The sequence below is a fragment of the Heterodontus francisci genome, chromosome 4, assembly GCF_036365525.1.
Source record: "Heterodontus francisci isolate sHetFra1 chromosome 4, sHetFra1.hap1, whole genome shotgun sequence".
NCBI classification, from domain to species: Eukaryota; Metazoa; Chordata; class Chondrichthyes; order Heterodontiformes; family Heterodontidae; genus Heterodontus; species Heterodontus francisci.
The window spans coordinates 132260341-132277617 of NC_090374.1; the positions used below are offsets into that span (position 1 = coordinate 132260341).

The following is a 17277-nucleotide window of genomic DNA, read 5'->3' on the forward strand; positions in this document are numbered from 1 at the left end:
AAATGCACAAAGTTAAATGCAAATAAAATTTTCAAATCTTCTTTAGCTTTTCAGTATTGATAAAAACACTTTAGATGAAGAATTGTTTCTAAATTGAAATTTCCCTGAGTGGTCGACTCAAGTCTGCCAATAGAGTCCCACCAATCTTCATTTCCACTTAGACCATAGGAGTCAAATGACAATTGACAACTACCTATTTGGTCATAATGAATGGGGATATAGCGGCAGAGACTATAGGAAGAAAAAAATGCCTGTGTTACTGAATAAGGTTGCAGTTAGAATAAATGCAGATTTTAAAGTGCACATATGCATTTTTTGGATTGTAACTATGCTTCTAGACAAATTTTCTGTCAAAATAATAGTTAAGAAATAAGTTATCTCTCTTAGAATGAACATTTATTTCTCCTAGGCAATATCCTACTCTGCAAATTTTGTCACGGTATATTTTTTCCAATGACTTTTTAAAATCTCATGTTTTCCAATGTCATCTGTACCTCGACTTTATTTTGAATCTTTCTTTTGCAGGACCCTCCTGTGTACCAGTCGTCTGTCTCAGCACTAAAAGTACAAAACTGTTGTCTACCCTTAAACTTTCCTCAAATTACTTAATCAATCAGCACCAGTCTTCAAATCTGTTAGTCTGATACATCTTAATCTTTGACATTGCACTGTTTATCAGAAAATCCAAAATTCCAACACTGATTTTGTATTCAAATACCTAATCCCATTCAACACTCACAGCTGTCCACTCTTAAGGACTTACAACATAGGCATTTTGGGCTGAATTTTTGTTACGGGATCAGAAACATGATGCCTGGAACATTTCTGGGTCCTGACTGCTCGCCATGCTATTTTTAAATGGAAGTAAGTTAATTGGCCTGGGTGCAAGACCGGCACAGTGTCCTGGAGGCAGGAACAGGTCACGGAGGGCAATCTTAAAAGGCAAGTGGCAGTCATGGCTGGGCTTCCATTGCCTTCAGTGATGCAGCACCAGTGACATCGGTGGGCCACTGTGGGCATCAGCATGTGTCTCCAGGCAGCACCCCATTTCTTTGATGTCTCCAATTGATGCAGAATCAGAGAGGAGAGAGCTGTTCGTCCCAGCCTCAGGAAAGAGTAATCCACCCAGTGAGACCAAGAGGGCATGGATGGAGGTGGCCACGGAGGTCAGCAGCTGCGAGAAGGACCTGGGTCCAGTGTAGGAAAAGGTTCAATGACCTCTTGCAGTCTGGTAAGGTAAGTGGCCGGCAGCACCCAGTTCATTGGACATCAACTCTCCAAGCACCAGAATGCATGCGAGCTGACCTCACAGAATGTCCATACATCTCCCTCACATTGTCAGAGTAAGTGAACAGTTGTTACACTGTGACGCTGTCACCCTCGCATATGGGTTGATATTCAGATGGTGACATCACTGAGGGAAGCATCAGCCCAAGTGTATGTCACGCTGGAAGAGATGAGGGAGGGCAGCCTACTCATGAATCTTTCTACTCTCAACCTGCAGAAGGGAGCCCATAATATGCAGGAAATGGCCAGAATGGGAGGTGAAGTGGCCCAGCTCCACATTCTGACAGCAGTGGAGGAGGCGGCACTAGTGGTCACCAGGGTTCCGTCGAGGCACTCGGTGGGGGATGGCGAGATGGAAGGCCGTGAGCAACAGGGTCATTAGATAGCTTTTTCTTGAGGTGAAGGGCATGGAGGAGATTCCTGTCCAAAGTGAGCTCTGGATGTTAGACTGCTGTCATCTGAGGGGTTGGTTGTGTTGGGGCACTTGTTGAGTAGAACCAGTTCTCATCACCATTTCCTTGTGACTCGCACAGCACCAGTTGCAGAGCGGGATCAAAGTGGACCTGTATCGACACCGACATCCTCAGTGGAGGGGAGTTCTCATCCCACCTCAACACCTTCCACCAGCGCAGAGACACTCACCTCGGTTGGGCCACAGATTAGCATCGCATGGTGAGCAGTGGGTAAACCTCACATTACGCGTGAGCAGGAGGAGAAGGGAGAGGCACAGTCACCTCTGGGCAATACCCTACACAGGACGGAAGGCAGTCACAGCCAAGCTTCGCTGGGCGAAGATGCTGGGCCTCAGATGTCACAGACAAGCACCGTCTTCCTCATGAACCAGAGGCAGAAAAGTTCCCGTTTGTCAGAGCTCCCTGAGGCTTTGAGGAGCCATAGGCAAGCAATGGAGGGGTTCATGCAGTGCTTGTGCTCCATTATGACTCAGGGCTTTAACCACATGAGCTCCTCCATTAAAAGATTGGGCTGTCTCTTGGAGAGCCAAATGCAGCAACATTCTGAGTGGATGCAGGAGCAGCATGCTGATATGCTCAAAAGGAGTGAAACTTTCTGTAGCATTGACCACTCAGTGTTGCTGATGAAGCAAAGTTGCTGAGAGTGGATACCAGCTGCGTCCCAATCAGTGGCTGCTTCCAGAATCCACGGGCCCTAGGGAAGGGCTGAAACAGTCCTAGCTGCAGATGACGAGGCCATCCCTCAGGCAACACAGTGGCGCAGTGGTTAGCACCGCAGCCTCGCAGCTCCAGCGACCCGGGTTCAGTTCTGGGTACTGCCTGTGCGGAGTTTGCAAGTTTTCCCTGTGACCGTGTGGGCTTCTGCCAGGAGCTCCGGTTTCCTCCCACAGCCAAAGACTTGCAGGTTGATAGGTAAATTGGCCATTGTAAATTGCCCCTAGTGTAGGTAGATGGTGGGGATGTGGTAGGGAATATGGGGTTAATGTAGGATTAGTAAATATGGGTGGTTGTTGGTTGGCACAGACTTGGTGGGCTGTAGGGCCTGTTTCAGTGCTGTATCAATAAATAAATAATTAAAAAATCACAATTTGTCCCCTCCAACTCAGGAGCCATCTATCTGCCAAGGCCCTGTGACAGAGGCAGCCCCTGCCATGATGTAGGTGCAACAGACTGTGAAAGATTCCCATGGGCATGTCCAAGACGAGGATAGAAGCCGTGGTCATCTCAGCCAGAGGCAGAGACTACTTTGCAGTCTACCTACACCTCCTCATTGGCCACAGGGGGAGCACCCTGTAGAAGTGCGAGGGAGAGGAAGGCATTACAGCGTTGAATTCACATATTGGATCACCTGGATACTATTGTTTACATCTGCCTGTTACTTTGCTTGTCCCACAATATAATTTCTTTATGCCACCACTCTGACAGATGTATTGTTGATGTCTTATCTCAAAAGGGGGCCACATTTTTTTTAATTCATTCATGGGATGTGGGCGTCGCTGACTAGGCCAGCATTTATTGCCCATCCCTAATTGCCCTTGAGAAGGTGGTGGTGAGCTGCCTTCTTGAACCGGGGCAGTCCATGTGGCGTAGGTACAATGCTGTTAGGAGGGGAGTTCCAGGACTTTGACCCAGTGACTGTGAAGGAATGGCGATATAGTTCTAATTCAGGATGGTGTGTGGCTTGGAGGGGAACTTGCAGGTGGTGGTATTGTGGGCAGGTAGCGGGGACGTGGGGCTCTGAGAATGTTATGTACCCATTCCTTATGATGCTTGACAATGTTGGATGGAGGAATCCTCAATCTGTATGTTCATGGCTGCCAATGAGTTAAGGGTCATTGCAGTGTAATAGCTCTGAATGCTGGAAGTTGAGTTGTGGGGTATCAGCTGCAAGGGCTCAGAGACGATCAGGAGAAGCACAGCTGAATCAGCGTGGGCCTTGCAGCCATGTCAGCCTGCAGTTCACCTTGAGGTCTCTGACGGCATGGCCAGACATCCTCCACTGTCGCGGCACCAGCCACCTCTGGAGCAATCCCTTCCTCCTCTTTTTCTTCTTCTTCCTCCTTGGAGGTGAAATGACGTTCCAGTTCCTCCTCCTTGTCATCAAGCTCCAGGCCTCTTTCCAGTGTCATATTGTGCAGGGCACAGCAGACGACCACAATACAGGAGGCTCTGGCTGACTTGTACTGGAGGGCACCCCCCAACAAGGCAATGGAAGCACATCTTCAAGAGGCCAATTGCCTTCTCAATGCAAACCCATGCTGGGAGATGGCTCTGGTTGTAGTGGTTCTCTCCATCTGTGTCTGGATTTCGAATGGGGGGTCAGCAGCCACCCCCTCAGGGGACAACCTTTAACCTCCAGTAGCCTTCCACGGAGTCTGGATGTGGGTCTGAAGAGGTGCAACACCTGGGAATCACGCAGGATAAAGGAGTCATTACAGCTGCCCGGGAACCAGGCGCACACCTGCAAGATTCATTTCCTGTGGTCACAGACCAACAGGCCAACTAATAAGTGGTAGCCCTTTCTGTTGAGGAATCTGACTGGTTGGTCTGTCTGTTGGTGCCTTGAGGGCTACAAGGGTGCAATCGATGACACCCTGGACCTGAGGGAATCCACTGATGGCGGTAAAACCCAAAGCCCTTTGTGCCTCCGCTGGCCCGTCTGTGTCAAAGTGGAGGTATTTCCCCCACCCTGCGGAATATGGCATCCGTGACCTGCCTGATGAGAAGCTGATTGTGAGATGCCACCTAGGCCTGCAGCTGATCCATGGAATGAGCCAAATGCATAATAATTCAGGGAGATGGCAACCTTGATGGCTGTAGGCATGGGACTGCCAGGGGTCCGTGAGGCCTTAGATCATGTTTGCTCGGAGCACAAAGGTCTGAGACCATCTGCCTGGATAGGCACTGCCTCCTACAGCACTGGCACTCTGTCATTTGCAGATCACTCACACTTGGGAGGTAGACCCAATGTCTACTAAAGCATTTGCTGAAGCTCATCCTGGCTGTTCTGTTCAATGTCAGAATGGTCTGTTCCCATCTCAACTTCCTCAGCTGAGCTTTGTGCATTCGCTAGGCTTTTCCCTGCTGACCCCAGCTGCCCAAGTGATGCCAGCAGCCGCATGTCCCTCTCCGAGTTCCTGCCACTCACCACTGGGAATAGCAAGTCTTACAGCTCCAGCAATGGCTACTCTGTGGCACCTTTGGAGCAGCTGAAATTTATTTTGTGCCTGTGCATTATCTTAATCAGCCCTTCCCATAGCCCTCATGGCCTCCTGCAGTGCTCACAATTTGCACACCCTACCGTGTTCCAGACGTGGGGCTGGATTTTGTGTTGGAGGCTGGGCTCCTGGCACCAGGCCAAAAAGGTGGAGGGAACCCCGCCTTAGCCTTCTTGTGCCCCCCAACATCACCACCACCATCACCACCCCGACCCTCACCGCGAGCAATCCTCCAGTCTTTGTGAATCATTTTCGGAGGCGGGATCCCCATCCCTTTAAAGCCAATCAGAGGGCCGGCAGCTCAGTAGTATCGGCAGCATTACCGATAGGTGGGGCAGGGACGCTGTGGCCAGTCCGGAAGACCTGGCAAAGGGGGTGGGGGGTAGCGGGGGTGGTGTTTGTGGTTGTGTAGTCCAGGGGGAGGGGGTCCAGGGGGGGTAATGTTGTTCCCAGTGGGGGTCCTCCATGGGCCAAAAACTGCCCACGAAGGGGGGACCCACCTCTCCCACAAGCCCACAGGGAGTGCACCTCGTTTTAAAAGGTGAGTAAGATTTACAAGTAAGATCCCAGCGGTGGCGGGAAGAGGCCCTTAATTGGCCATTAATAGGCTCTTAAGAGCCTCAATTGGCCTCTGGGTGGGAAGGCCGTCATCAGCCTATCCCGTCCCCAGGAAGATTGCTGGGTGACGGGGAGGCAACAGGCTCTCCCACCCACCGAAAGCCGTCGTAATACTTCATGCCCCCCTGCCTCAGGGGTCCTCACAAAATCCCAGCTATAGTCTCCACATTCCCTTCCTTTAAAAATTGTAAACTGCTGTTGACAAGCCTGTTAATCAGCTCCTCACTTAATTTGAGTTGAGCAGGTTTGCTGTTCCCTCCCTCCCGACGTCCCTTTAAAAATGGCTTTGCGTTCTGGAGGTGGAGGGACCCAGTGCCAACCTCAGAAAACGCGATCTCTAAATCGTGAACACACCTGCTCCCGCTCCAGTTGATTTTAAAAATCTGGCCCTTTAATACTATATATAACATCCTCTTAATATCAGCATAGTAGCAAATAGTCACCTACTAAAACTCCTGTTTGCTGCTGGAAATAAAGAGATTACAAAAAGAGTCAAATTGAATCCAATTTTTTGTGGTTCCCCAAGCAGAAGACAGATGCTGATTTGTTTGGCCGAGGGAAAGATGAAGTCAGTAGAGGTGCCTCGAGTCCTCCTGCTCCAGCTCGCAACACAACTAAAACAGTCTTTGGAAACTTCCTAAAATCATGGCTAGTAAAGAGCTCTGTCAAATACGTATTACCTTTGGCTGATTACACAGGTAGCGGCAGAGTTCTCCAATATACTGGAATACTGTAACATTGTACTTTCGACAGTCATTCCAGAACTGGCTAGCTGAGAATTTCTTCTTTAGCACCAATGTTGCACCTAAATGAACACAAGAATGAACCTTTCAAACATTTGGGCAGTGACAAAAAAAATTGTTCCTTCATTCATGTACTGTCAATAACTTTGAGCTTCTGTGGCAATTTCAGTTGCAAGCCAAGGGGTACGGGTCAGCAGCAGAACACAGAATACATGTGGATGGGCTGCAACAATGACATAGCCACAGTATTTCACAGTGTAATTTTCAAGTTAATATTTGGGGTCATTGGATAGTTTAGTGGGTAAAAGTACCAACTAATTCAGTATTGAGCTATACTGAACTTAAAACAGAAAATACTAGAAGACATGGCAGTTCTTCAGCATCTGAAAGAGAAAAGATAGATTAACACTTTCAGGTTGAGATCCATCATCAGTTGATGAAGTGTCTCAAGCCAGAATGTTAACCAGTCTCTTTTCAAATGTTGATGGATTTATTTCTTATTTCCGGTTTTATTTCAGATCATAATTTGTTTATTCACTCTATCTCCTCACTAACTTTCTCCTCTTTCCTCTTCTCCTTAAAGTATTCAATCCTTGCTAGCATATGGTTCAATGGTGCCAGTTGGCCTCAAGTACCTTGAGAGTTCATAGTTCTTGCCTCCAGTAAGGTGTAAAGACTAGGAGAGTCTAATATTTGATCTCTGCTCTATGTTCAATTAATTGATCTCAGTCAGGGTAGTGCTGAAGGCTTTTACATTGCTTTCACTACCAAAAATCTTTAGAGGGAAAAATCAACCAATGCTTCCATTCTTGATTGCTATCCACCGATTCTTCCAGAGTAGTGCACACACAGCTGTTGGGTAAGGACATGATCTCCCATCCCAGATTTACCTTAGATGCCAGCAAGACAGGTGGCCAAAAATTGGAATGCTGGCAATCAGCAAGCTGCCTTTGGATGCACAACTATCTTTTAAAAGTTAAGACCTAAGGCTCCTGGGAGATTGTCAATATTTGCAGTGGTTCCACAGAAAAAAAAAATTGAAAATCCTTGACCTACTCATCTCACTTACTTATTTTTGCCCATCTTCTAATAGTGCTATGGACATTATCGGAACCATTAGGATAAGTAGACTCCTCCTCCAAAGGAGAGTGTCACCTAAATTCAGTTCTGTATTGGAATGTCAACCAAACTTCTGAGCACAAACACTGGTTTAGGGCTAAAACCTTATGAAATAGAGGTTAATATTCTCAACTGTGCTGAATAAACATGTAAAATGTAGCAAGTTCCACATATTGCTGATATTCAATCTATTTAAGACTTAACACTTGAAAGTCCTATATTCAAAATAAAATTACCAAATAGTAAACGAATAACGTACTGGTAATCAACATTTATACAGTAACGTAATTTGTTATTATGTGACTGCTCTTCATTTTTAAGGCAGTAATTCGTATTTGACTTACTTCAGAAACACACATACCTATCTCAATGCAGCCACAGATGCCTAAGAGAGAAGCCGCACCATGATATAAAGGAAGTGAAATATAGATGATGTCATCCTTGGTGACTCCAAACACCCAAAAGCCAGCACTAGCCCTCAAGGACTGTAGCTGAGTGATTACAGCAGCCTTTGGTAACCCTGAAAGTGTTCAAAATCACATTATGTTGAAAGAATATTCAACTTTACATGAAAAAAGGAAATAATTAACAAATTGAAGTAGTACAATATTTCTAATTTCTGTTCCATACTTCTAGATTGAAGACAAGGCTTATTTTAAATACAAAATGTGACTAACTTTTAACAGAGGTGGCCTTAATTTCCATCTTTTTCATCTTTCATATAGTCACATTTTGTTATGGTCATTATCAAGTGGGCCCCCACCTGCCAAGAATGAGGTACATTAATTTTGCCACATAGACATTAAATTTCAAATTGTTGCTGGGAACAAGAGAAGGTTACAAGGAATTGCCAGGCCCCTGGCCGGAAAGACATTTTTGCATATTAGCAGACAGTGTTGGAACAAATGAGCTATCCCCTGATCCAAGACAATACACAGAACAGACCTGGTCAAACCAGTCAGTCACATGATCACCCTGCTGGCCAACTTGGGGAGTTTAAATTGTAGAGACAGTGTTTTAACTGGCAGAAGGCAGTTTTGCTCCTGGACTGAGAACACCTCTCTCCTGTCTGCTCCCATCTCTTTTTCGCCAGCTTCGGAATCCATTGAAGACACATTAACCCCAAGAGAGAAAAATCTCCTACAGCGAACAAGGTTTAAGAAGAATACTGGGCCCCAACGAAAAGCAAGATCTACCTACAAGCAAGGTCTATACAGTGAGCTCGAAGACCCGTAACCAAAAACTCTTCAGACATTGCCTCAAATCTTTTCACTTTATTTTTCTTCTGCTCTTTTCTGTATCTATTCACATGTGCATGTCGCATATGCATGCTAGCGTGTGGCGCGGTGTGTATCTGTAGGCGTTTACCGAATTATAGTTTTTAAGCTTAAGGTTAATAAAGTTTCAATCTTTTTTCTTTAAACCTAAGAAAACCTGTGTTTGTGTGCTCGTTTCTTTGCCTTATAATTGGAAAGCGGTGAACATGAATTCACCAAGGTGGAGCTAAAAACATGGTGTGTTTAAAGATTAAACCCTGTTATAGTAAGTCCTGGTGAAGGCTGAAAGGGAACCCTAGACCTCTTTCTCACCTGATCGTAACATCATACAAATTAAAGCAATATTCATCTACTGGATGTGGGTGTCACTGGCAAGGCTGGCATTTATTTCACATTCCAAGCTGCCCTTAAGAAGGTAGTGCTGAGCCACCTCCTTGAACTGTTGAGGTCTGTGTGGTGAGAATATTCCCACAGTACTGTTAGGTAGTGAGTTCCAGGATTTTGATCCAGTGACAATGAAGGAATGATGACAGAATTCAAAGTCAGAATGGTGTGTGACTTAGAGGGGAACTTGGGAGCATGGTTGACCTTATCCTACTTGGTGGTAGAGGTCACTGGTTTGGAAGGACCTGTCGAAGAAACCTTGGCAAGTTGCTGCAGTGCATCTTGTAGATGGTACACACTGTAGTCACGTTGCACCCATGGTGGAGAGTGTGAATGTTTAAGGTGGTGGACAGGGTGCCAATCAAGCAGAATGCTTTTTCTGGTAGGTGTCAAGTTTCTTGAGTGTTTTTGGAGCTGCACCCATCCAGGGAAATATTCCATCACAATCTTGACTTGTGCCTTATAAGTGGCAGATAGGCTTTGGGGAGTCAGGAAGTGAATCACTCGCCACAAAATTCCCAGCCTCTGACCTGCTCTTGTCACCACAGTATTTATGTGGCTGGTCCAGTTACGTTTCTGTTAATGATGACCCCACTGCCGCAAAATATTGATATGGTGGGGGGGGGGGGGGGGGGGCGGTGGTGGAGTTGACATTGAACGTCAAGGGAAGTCATTGGACTCTCTTATGTTGGAGAAGCTCATTGCCTGGCACTTTGCAGCGTGAATGTTACTTGTGTTACAACCAGGTGAGAAAGAGGTCTAGGGTTCCCTTTCATCCTTCACCTGGTCTTACAGTAATAGGGTTTTATTTTTAAACACATTGTGTTTTTCGCTCCCCCTTGGCGAATCCTTGTTCATCGCTTTACAATTATAAGGCAAAGAAACGAGCGCAAACATGCTTTCTTAGGTTAAAAGAAGAAATGTGAAATTTTATTAAACTTAAACACCAATTCGGTTAATGTCTATGGATACACAACAGCCCACACTAGCATGCAAATAGAGACAGAAAAGAGTAGAAGAAAAACAAAGTGGAAAGTTTTGAGGAAATATCTGAAGAGTTGTTGTTACGGTTCTTCGAGCTCACTGTAGAGTCCTTGATTTTAGGTCGATCTTGCTTTTTGTTGGGGCCCAGTATTCTTCTTAAACCTTGTTCACTGTAGGAGTTCTTTTCTCTCCTGGGGTTCATGTATCTCCAGTGGGTTTTTGGAGTTCTGTGAGAAAGAGATGGGAGCAGACAGAAGAGGCTGTGGTGAGCCAGCCAGGAGAGGTCTTTTCAATCCAGGAGCAAACAGTTTTCTGCAGACTCTCAGTTCAAACACTACAATTCAGAAAACCCCGGACTGCCAAGCAGGTTAGTCATGTGACTAACCAGTCTAACCATGTCTTAGCTCTGTGTATTGTGTGGGTCAGGGAATGGTGCTTTGTCTGCAAACACAGTTTGTTAATATGCAAAAATGTCTTTCGAGCCAGGGGCCTGGCAACCTCTTGTAACAGGTCTTCTCTTCTTCCCAGAAACAAGTTGAAATTTAATGCCCATGTGGAGAAATTAATATGCTTCATTCCTGACAGGCGGGGGGCTGCATGAAACTTGCCACTTGTCAGCCCAAGCCTGGATGTTGTCCCACTCTTGCTGCATGTGGGCTGCTTCATTATCTAAGAAGTTGCAAATGGAACTGAATACTATCATTAGCGAACATCTCTACTTCTGACCTTATGATGAAAAGGTCATTGACGAAGTAGCTGAAGACAGTTTGGCCTGGGATACTGCCCTGAGGAACTCCTACAGCGATGTCCTGGGGCTGAGATGATTGGCCTCTAACAACCACAACAATCCTCTTTGCACCAGACACGACTCCAGCCAAAATTATGTAGGAGATTAAGTACCTTATGATAAATTGGCTGTAGCTGATTTACATCTGTGATATGCAATATGAAAGCGTACGGAGTGGTATGGTACAAAGCCATAGGCTCTCTGGTTCAATCCCTGATCTGTACTGCTGAATGCAACAGGGTCAACAGTGGACCACTGCACAGGCCTTAGTGTCTACACTGGGTGACATCAGGTAAGGGTCGTCTGGCATGTCTTACAAAGTTGAACAGCTTGGCAACACTCAGTGTTGCAGCCCACAAATGAAAAATAGCCATATTTTCAAAGTATTGCAGGATTATCTGTGGAATTGTACCCCAGCTTGAATCACCATCCATTAGCAAAGAGTGGAAAGTAAAACTCACACTACAGCAGATGCAACTCACAAAATATGCAGCACATAAAGTGTTATGACCAGGTGAGACAGAGGTCTAGGGGTTCCCTCTCAGCCTTTTCCTGGCCTGACTGTAACAGGGTTTAATCTTTAAAACACCGTGTTTTTAGCTTCCCACCCGCCACCTCCACCCCGTGAATCCTTGTTCACTGCTCTCCAATTGCAATGGCAAAGAAATCAACCAGACAAGTTTTCTTCGGTTTAAACAAGAAAGGTGTAAGTTTATTAACCTTAAAACTCTACTTCAGTTGAAACAACTAAAAATACCCGACGCAACCACGCTAGCATGCATAAGCGATGAACACACGTACAGATAGAGACAGAAAAGGAGAAAGAATCAAGAGGGAAGGTTTGAATCAACAGCTGGAATTCATTTACTGCCTTTTGAGTTTGATGTAGTCTTTGATTGCAGTTTCATCTTGTTGTCTAGTTGGGGCCCAGTACACACTTTCAAACTTGTTTCGATGGTTTTCTGTAATCCAGTTGTAGTTTCTTCTTTTCATGAAAGACAGAGAGAGAGACCTTCCTTCTCTTTTGTCTTCAAGTTGCAGCCTGATCTCAACTGTTCTGTGAAGACAATTCAAACCAAACCAGGGCCAGCAGGCCATCATGTGACTAGCTTTTTTTTAAAACAACCTGTCCAGTGAGGTTTTGTGGATTCTTAGGCGGCACAGTGGCGCAGTGGTTAGCACCGCAGCCTCACAGCTCCGGGGACCCGGGTTCGATTCCGGGTACTGCCTGTGTGGAGTTTGCAAGTTCTCTCTGTGTCTGCGTGGGTTTTCTCCGGGTGCTCCGGTTTCCTCCCACAAGCCAAAAGACTTGCAGGTTGATAGGTAAATTGGCCATTATAAATTGTCACTAGTATAGGTAGGTGGTAGGGAAATATAGGGACAGGTGGGGATGTTTGGGAGGAATATGGAATTAGTGTAGGATTAGTATAAATGGGTGGTTGATGTTCGGCACAGACTCGGTGGGCCGAAGGGCCTGTTTCAGTGCTGTATCTCTAATCTAAAATTTCAGTCTTTGTAGACATCCTCAGTAGGGGGCTGAAATGCTGGCTTTCATACAGTTAATGTCTTGTGATTAAAATCCATTTGGTTAATTGAATCAGGGAGCAGTTCCATTGTCTCCTCCAGCAATTGTCTCTTAAAATGCAAATATTTCCAGCCACTGTCCTGTTAGAATGCAGGTGCAGCCATGTTTTCAGTCCAGTAAGAGTTTGAAATTAATGCTCCATATGATGAAATTAATATGCCTCATTCTTGGCAGGTGTGGTTTTCCTCACATAAAGTAATCGGTTGCAAACACATTTAAAAATTACAAGGGATTACATGAGGAAGGTCAGTAAACATTTTGTAGGAGCTTGTAATTATGCCCTTATTTCAGAATAACTAATTTTACTAATAAACTAACTTTATTAATAAACCATATATTTGATAAACACTATGGTTAATGAGTATATTAAAGAATACTGCATCTGCATAACATTTCACTTCTCTTTGCCTCATATTCAAAAATGAATTCATAAAATCACAGAAATTAAATCACAGAATGATTTCATTTCAGATCAGTTGTCTGCACCTGTTCCACACTGCAGCTACATATTCTCCCACTTTCTTGCTCTTTCCTTATACTTTTTAAATATATTTTTCAGTGTTTATCTGAATCTCTCAAACACTGCTAATGAATCAGTTTTAACTGTCACTTGTGGTAATGCATTCCATATACTATAATCCCTTGCATGAAAACATCTCCCTTTTTCCCTCCAGTATTGAACCTTAATTTTGTGCCTTTCTATAGGTGGAATAACCATTTACTCTCTCAAACCCTTTCATAACTTTGAACAATGCTAATGTTATTTATATTAACCTTCTCTACATGGCTAAATCTCCTCATTCTGTCCTTTTCTCAGATATGGATACCCATTGCATTTAATTTACCTCACCCTTGCAAGTAAAATTAAGCTCTGAATGTAATACCTTAAGATTACTGTCTCTCACTCTTTGCCTTTTATAAAAATAAAAGCAACAATCTTTTTCTTGGATGGTTATGGAGCTGTGCATCTTCTTGCCATTAACAGTGAGAGTTAGGTTAATCTGCGTATTCACATAAGGACTTTTTATATTATATGCCAGGTCTACAGAAAGCAATCTAAGATGGTCACGGTTCTAAATTTCCTTTAATCTGCATCACTGTGACATGTTGGTTAGCGTGCATGATATCAATATACAATTATAAAGCACATAATGAGGCCACTCAGCCAATTGTGCCTGTGCCAGCTCTTTGAAAGAGCTATCCAATTGGTCCCACTCCCCTGCTCTTTCCTATCGCCCTGCAAGATTTTCCTTTCCATATATATACATATATCCAATTCATTGCCAAAAGTTATTATTGAAACTGCTTCCACCACCCTTCCAGGCAGTGTTTGATCATAACTTGCTACATAAAAAAACTGCTCATCTGGAAAGCATTGCCTGAAAGGGTGAAGAAAGTAGATTTAATGGCAACTTTCAAAAAGGGAATTGGATCTTTACTTAAAAAGGAAAGATTCTCAGAGGCATGAGGAAAGAATAATTAGATAGCTCTTTCACAGAGCTGGCACAAACATGATGGACCAAATGGCCTCCTTCTGTGCTATGTGATTCTATCTATCCTCTGGTTCTTTAATGAATTATCTTAAATCTATGTCCTCTGGTTACTGACGCTCCTGCCATTGGACATAGTTTCTCTATCAAAACACCTCAATTTTGAACACCTCTATTAAATCTCTTCTTGACCTTCACTGCTCTAAGCAGAACAATCTCAGCATCTCTAGTATCTCTGCATAACTGAAGTCTCTCAACTCTCGTACTGTTCTGCTAAATCTGCACTGTTACATCTCCATGGCCTTAACATCCTTCCTCAACCTGTGGCCTAACCAATGCTTTTATAATGGTTTAGCATAACTTACTTGCTTTTGTACACCGACAGGAACCCACCAATTTCCGCCTTTAACCTGAGTCCGACCTGCTGCGTGCAGGAAACCCTCATGGGACAGGTGGGTCTGCTATTTAAATATGTACAGTGCAAATTATCTGCTTCTTTACTACTGAATTCTGAATTTAACTGTGTGTGCATAGGTTTCCTGAGCTTCCTGGAACCTATCAGGGAAAACAAGGCGAGATGACAGTGGGATTTGATGGGGCTGACCAACTGGCAAGCTAGAAATCTTTCAAATACTGCGATCTGACACCTGCTTTGTTGCCTAACTGAAAGGTTTTGGCTCACATGATTTGTTTTGAATGTGTACTTTCACTGCTTTGGAGGTGATTTCCAATACATTGGAGGTGATTTCTATTGCCTTGGAGTTATTTGCCTTGATCTGCACTTCTCAGTTCCCAACGTTCAGATCAGCATGGGAGCTGCATATACAGCTCTACACTGGATGTCAAATGAGGAATAAGATGAGCAGCAGCAACAACACCAAAAGAGGCAGGAGCAGCACCAATAGCAGCCTTCGGCTCACCCACCTATCACTCCATAGGAGAGAGGAGATGAACAGAGGTCCATCTTGCAAGAGACACTATCCCCAGCACCTGGTTTACAGAAAAAGGATAAGCCTTCTGTACATGACTGAACACAAGAGGCTCAGAGTTTCCTGTCAGGTTGTCGTTGACATTTGCAGCCTCCTGGGAAAGACCTCCTGCCAAGTGCACCAAGTAGGCATGCATTGCCAGTGGCAGTCAAAGTCACCAGAGCCCTTAATTTCTTCGCCTCTGGTTCCTTCCAGGGATCTGTGGGTGATATTTGTAGTATCTCACAATCTGTTGCCCACAACTGCATCTCACAGGTGACCGATGTTATGTTTGCCAGGTCCAGGACCAATGTTTCCTTTAAAATTTTGTTGTTGCGTGCAAATCAGTTTTTCAATACATGATCCCTTTAAATATTGTTGCTTGTCCAAGCCCGTGCAGTATTTATCATAGGACAAGGCCTGCGTAGTACTTTCCAGGCTGCTGTATGACTGCATACGCGCTCAGTTTAGTGGGAACATAAACGGGGACGTATGCACACTTCACAACTGATGAGGTCAGCCTGAATGATTGGGCGCTTAGATTTGCCACTTTGACCGGCTTGCCACAGGAAGTCATTGACTGCACACGATGTGATCAAGGTGCCCCCAGATCACCCAGAAGCCTTCGTCAGCAGAAAAGACTTCCATTCCATCAATGTTCAGCTGGTCTCCAACTACAGAACGATCATCATGCGTGTTTGTGCAAAATTCCCAGGCAGCTGCCATGAAGCTTTCAGCCTGTGCCAGTCAAACCTCCCTGAGACTGTCACACCTCAAAGCAGTTAGTGGATGGCTCCTTGGAGACAAAGGCTGAATACCTGGCTAATGACACATGTAAGGAGCCCAGCCAATGATGCCCAGGTGAGGTACAATAGAAGCTACCTGACTAACATAGCTGTGATAGAGCAAGCAATTGGGATGCTGCAGATGCACTTTAGATGCCTGGAGAGAACTGGGGGTGCTCTTCAGCATGTATCAGCCTGAGTATCCAGAATGACAGTAGTCTATAGCACCTTGCACAACATAGCACAGCAATGAGACCAAGACCTCCAGGAGGAAGAAGGTGTTGAGGACTGTGCCTCTTCAGAGGAGGATGAACAACATGAAGAGCAGGAGGAAAATGGCGTGACATGGTAAGAACACCAGCAGCTGCAGACATAGCTGCCTGAGACTCCGGGGACAGCCTTGTTTAGGCACGGTTCATGTAGAATGAGGTAGTGCACTCACCAAGCTGCCAAATTAAGAATCCATTTGGCAACCGCCCCCCACCCTCCAAATTCCCAGCACTAAGCAGTCCACAATCAAAAATTCATCCCCATCACAGACACGCCTTTCTGCCTTTAACTCTTGTCTTGCCATTCCTCACTTGCCAGGCAGCAGGCACAAATGGGCAAAAAGGAGAATGGAGCTAACAAATACAGTTTATCATACGGAAAAAGTGAACAGAAAGTTAACAATCTAACAGTGTTAAACAGCAATGTGCATACCACTGTGCAACTACAATCCCTTTCAACGACTCCTACATGGCGCTACCCCTATATTTCAGCAGAGGTAGATGCAGGCTGTTTATATCCCTGCTCTGACTGCACAGATGCTCTTGGCTGATGATCTTTGGAGGCCGTGAGGGCATTGCCAATGACTGCCCCACCTGCCCCTATGCAGGGTCAGATTCAGCCATCGGGCCAGGTGGCAGCACGTGGGGGTCTCAATTAAATAGGTGTGGGGGAGGGGTTGTGGGTCGGGGAAGGGATCAGCAATGGAAGTGCTTTTGAGTAGAGTCCCCACTTCCATTTCCCCGTACTCCACCTTTCCTCTAACAGCCCACCCGCATTTCACTGCAAGCAATGAGCTGGAGAACACTTTGCTGCACTTCAGTGAGGCGCTGAATGGCCAAGGCTAGGTTTTATCAAAAGCAAAATACTGTGGAAGCTGTAAATCTGAAATTAAAACAGAAAATACTGGAAATGCTCAGCAGGTCTAGGTAGCATCTGTGGAGAGAGAAACAGAGTTATTGTTTTAGGTCAATGACCTTTCATCAGGTTTATAATCAATCCTGTTCAGGGTAACAGTCTAAGTGTGCAGGATGCTGCTGAGGGCTAGCATGCAGTCAGTCTGATGTTTCATGCAGGAGACCACTCTTTCCATCGACACAGACATCATCACAATACCGAGATATCATGGCACTCGTGTTAGAGACAGACTCCTCCAATCTCTCTCCAGTCATGTGCAGTGCGGCTGAAAGGCTAGCAGGACCTCACACCTTTTGTGAGGCTACTCCAAAATTGTCCTCTTCATTGATGGCCCCCAAGGTTAAACATCTGCATCCAGGTGAGCAGAGCTTGGA

The 17277-nt window shown here is 45.2% G+C and overlaps 1 protein-coding gene across 2 annotated transcripts in view; it reads right to left on the reverse strand.

Annotated features, from left to right (window-relative positions):
- The window catches only part of slc27a6 (solute carrier family 27 member 6), a 92088-nt gene that overhangs the window by 46385 nt on the left and 28426 nt on the right, over positions 1-17277 (reverse strand). For both annotated transcript variants that reach the window (XM_068030177.1, XM_068030178.1), the window contains exons 3-4: positions 7820-7978; positions 6277-6401 (exon numbers count right to left, since the gene is read on the reverse strand). In XM_068030177.1, coding sequence (XP_067886278.1) covers positions 6277-6401; positions 7820-7978 — 284 coding nt within the window. The remainder of the gene's footprint in view (positions 1-6276; positions 6402-7819; positions 7979-17277) is intronic.